Below are 2,178 nucleotides of genomic sequence, written 5' to 3'. Positions count from 1 at the left end.
GTCTTAGTTATACCAGGGAAGTGTGATGAGATGGAATACGGACGCTTTTAATTGCCGGATGTAGGCTATTCAATTCAGCCCGTACATCAAAGGTTACCGCAACAGCAGTAAGCTACGCTTATCGAGTGTGTGTTACCAGCTGAACACCAGTCAACATCAACTTTGATTTGGTCGCAGAACAACCCGCAATAGTTTTAGCCCGATAAATGTTCTGCGATCGATACTACGCATGCGCACTGCAGTTCATTGAACAACGTGGAAGTGGCTGTGTATACACATATTTTTCTTTAGAAAATCGGTTGAAATTCAACAATTTCTCGAAAAATTTGTCCAAAAAGGTATGTATTTTTATCCTTCTATATCTCCGAAACCCGGTATCGGAACATTAAGTATTTATATTGTGATTAAAGTCTGTTTTTATGTGTTAAACATATGTTTTTGCCAGTTCGTTCCGATTCCGGGTTTAGCGTTATTTGGGCCTTGAAGATGTCAAATATTTCGGCCCAGACTCGCGCAGCTTTTGTTTCTGACGTCATGTTGCTATGTTACGACACAAACATATACACGAAGTATGATCTTTAAAATGTGTATTTACTACATAATAATGTTACTTAATAACGCTTACATTAGGCCTACAAGTTATTGTCCCCCATATAAACCAAGTTGCCTAAATAGCATCAGCAATCTCATTTAATAACCTTTTCTTGTTTTTAGTCATGGATCTTTGTCGATTGTGTGGAAAAAATGCGAAACCTCCGGATCGTCGTCCTATCGATAAAAATAATTTCAAAAGCCATGTGAAGGAGTTGTTCAACATTGATTTTGATGATGATGCTGAACAGTACCCGATATATATCTGTTATATGTGTCGTGTCAAATTACAAAAATGGCGTAAGAACGAAAACGTTAAAAAAACTGTCCCTGTGACTATCAAATTAAAACAATGGACATGTAAACCACTGGTTAATTCCAAGTCTGGACGGCGACGTATTTGAAGTCAAAATTTTATCGATCGATTTTCCATAATGTACTGCTGCCATTCCATTTGAACTGAATTTAAATACTCGATGGTTAATCACTTCAGTCATAGCCTTTTCCAAATATATAGTGTTCCTGCGAAAATAATAATAATGATTATTATTTTAACATGTACTTATCTGGATTTTTTATATTATGTTTATATATTATTTTCTGTATTCGTTTATTATTTTATAACCTAAAAGGATTGTATTGATTATAAAAATAAATGTAAAAAATACCTGTATGTGTGTTTTCTCGTGTTCAGATCGCAGTCTCTGGTCAGCTGAGCCTGAGAAGTACCTATATGAAAAAGAAAAGGAAAGAATAAAGTGCCTGCAATTAGGTGGAAACTATTCCGATATTACATTGATTCAAAAGGAATAACACTCACTAGAATCGGCCGAATTAGTTGATCCTGATCCAGAGGATTCCCGTAATATTTCCGTATCGATCTGAACCAATTCGTCACTATCAAAGAATAGTTCGTCAAAATCGTCATCATTTATAATTTCGTTGACAACCGTTGCCATTTTAATACAGCGGAAAGAACCGATATCACGATTGATAAAACACTATATCCGTCTGAAGCGATGTAGAGAGAATCGCACAATGATAACGAAAAAGTCCAAAAATGTTAGTAGTTTATTCAACGTTTCGTCTATGTCCTAATAGTCATCTTCAGAAATAATGAATACTACAGAAATTATGAGAGATATATACAATCCAGAGACAAAGAGACTAATTCAAGTAATCAGAGATGATACAAACTAAAGGAAAATTAACGTAGAAACAGTTACACGCTAAAACAGATTAAAGAGAAGCAGTTAAGAGACAAACTAGGGGGTACTTAAATTTAAGACAATTGTGAATACAAGTTGATCGACTAAAATTGATGAGGGGAAATCAGGTGTTGAGTTTAACCAGTTTACAGAGGAATTTTTATGTAAGTTTATTATGGGATGAAAAACCGATATTCGGAAACAACTGAATTATTACGGAGATTCCCGATCTCGCTGGTTATCGCTTATCGGCGCGTTACGTAACAAAGCGCTCGCCGACGAACCGTTGTCGGCTTTAGGGCAATTACAACGCACATTCGACAAGAGCTGCACAATAGCGTCCGTATTCCATCTCATCACACTTCCCTGGTTATACATT

The 2,178-nt window shown here is 36.0% G+C and overlaps 1 protein-coding gene across 1 annotated transcript; it reads right to left on the bottom strand.

Moving 5' to 3' along the window:
- Positions 1–935: 935 nt before the first annotated feature.
- Positions 936–1,550, bottom strand: LOC141911518 (uncharacterized). The gene is made up of 3 exons (XM_074802507.1): positions 1,412–1,550; positions 1,260–1,320; positions 936–1,113 (listed from the first exon to the last, which is right to left on the bottom strand). Exons 1-3 carry the CDS (start codon positions 1,548–1,550, stop codon positions 936–938), a joined length of 378 nt encoding a protein of 125 aa, XP_074658608.1.
- Between the last annotated feature and the right edge of the window lie 628 nt (positions 1,551–2,178).

This window comes from Tubulanus polymorphus, chromosome 10, assembly GCF_964204645.1.
Source record: "Tubulanus polymorphus chromosome 10, tnTubPoly1.2, whole genome shotgun sequence".
Taxonomy (NCBI): Eukaryota; Metazoa; Nemertea; class Palaeonemertea; order Tubulaniformes; family Tubulanidae; genus Tubulanus; species Tubulanus polymorphus.
The sequence above is the reverse complement of the archived record's forward strand: the minus strand, read 5'-3'. Positions and strand labels throughout refer to the sequence as shown.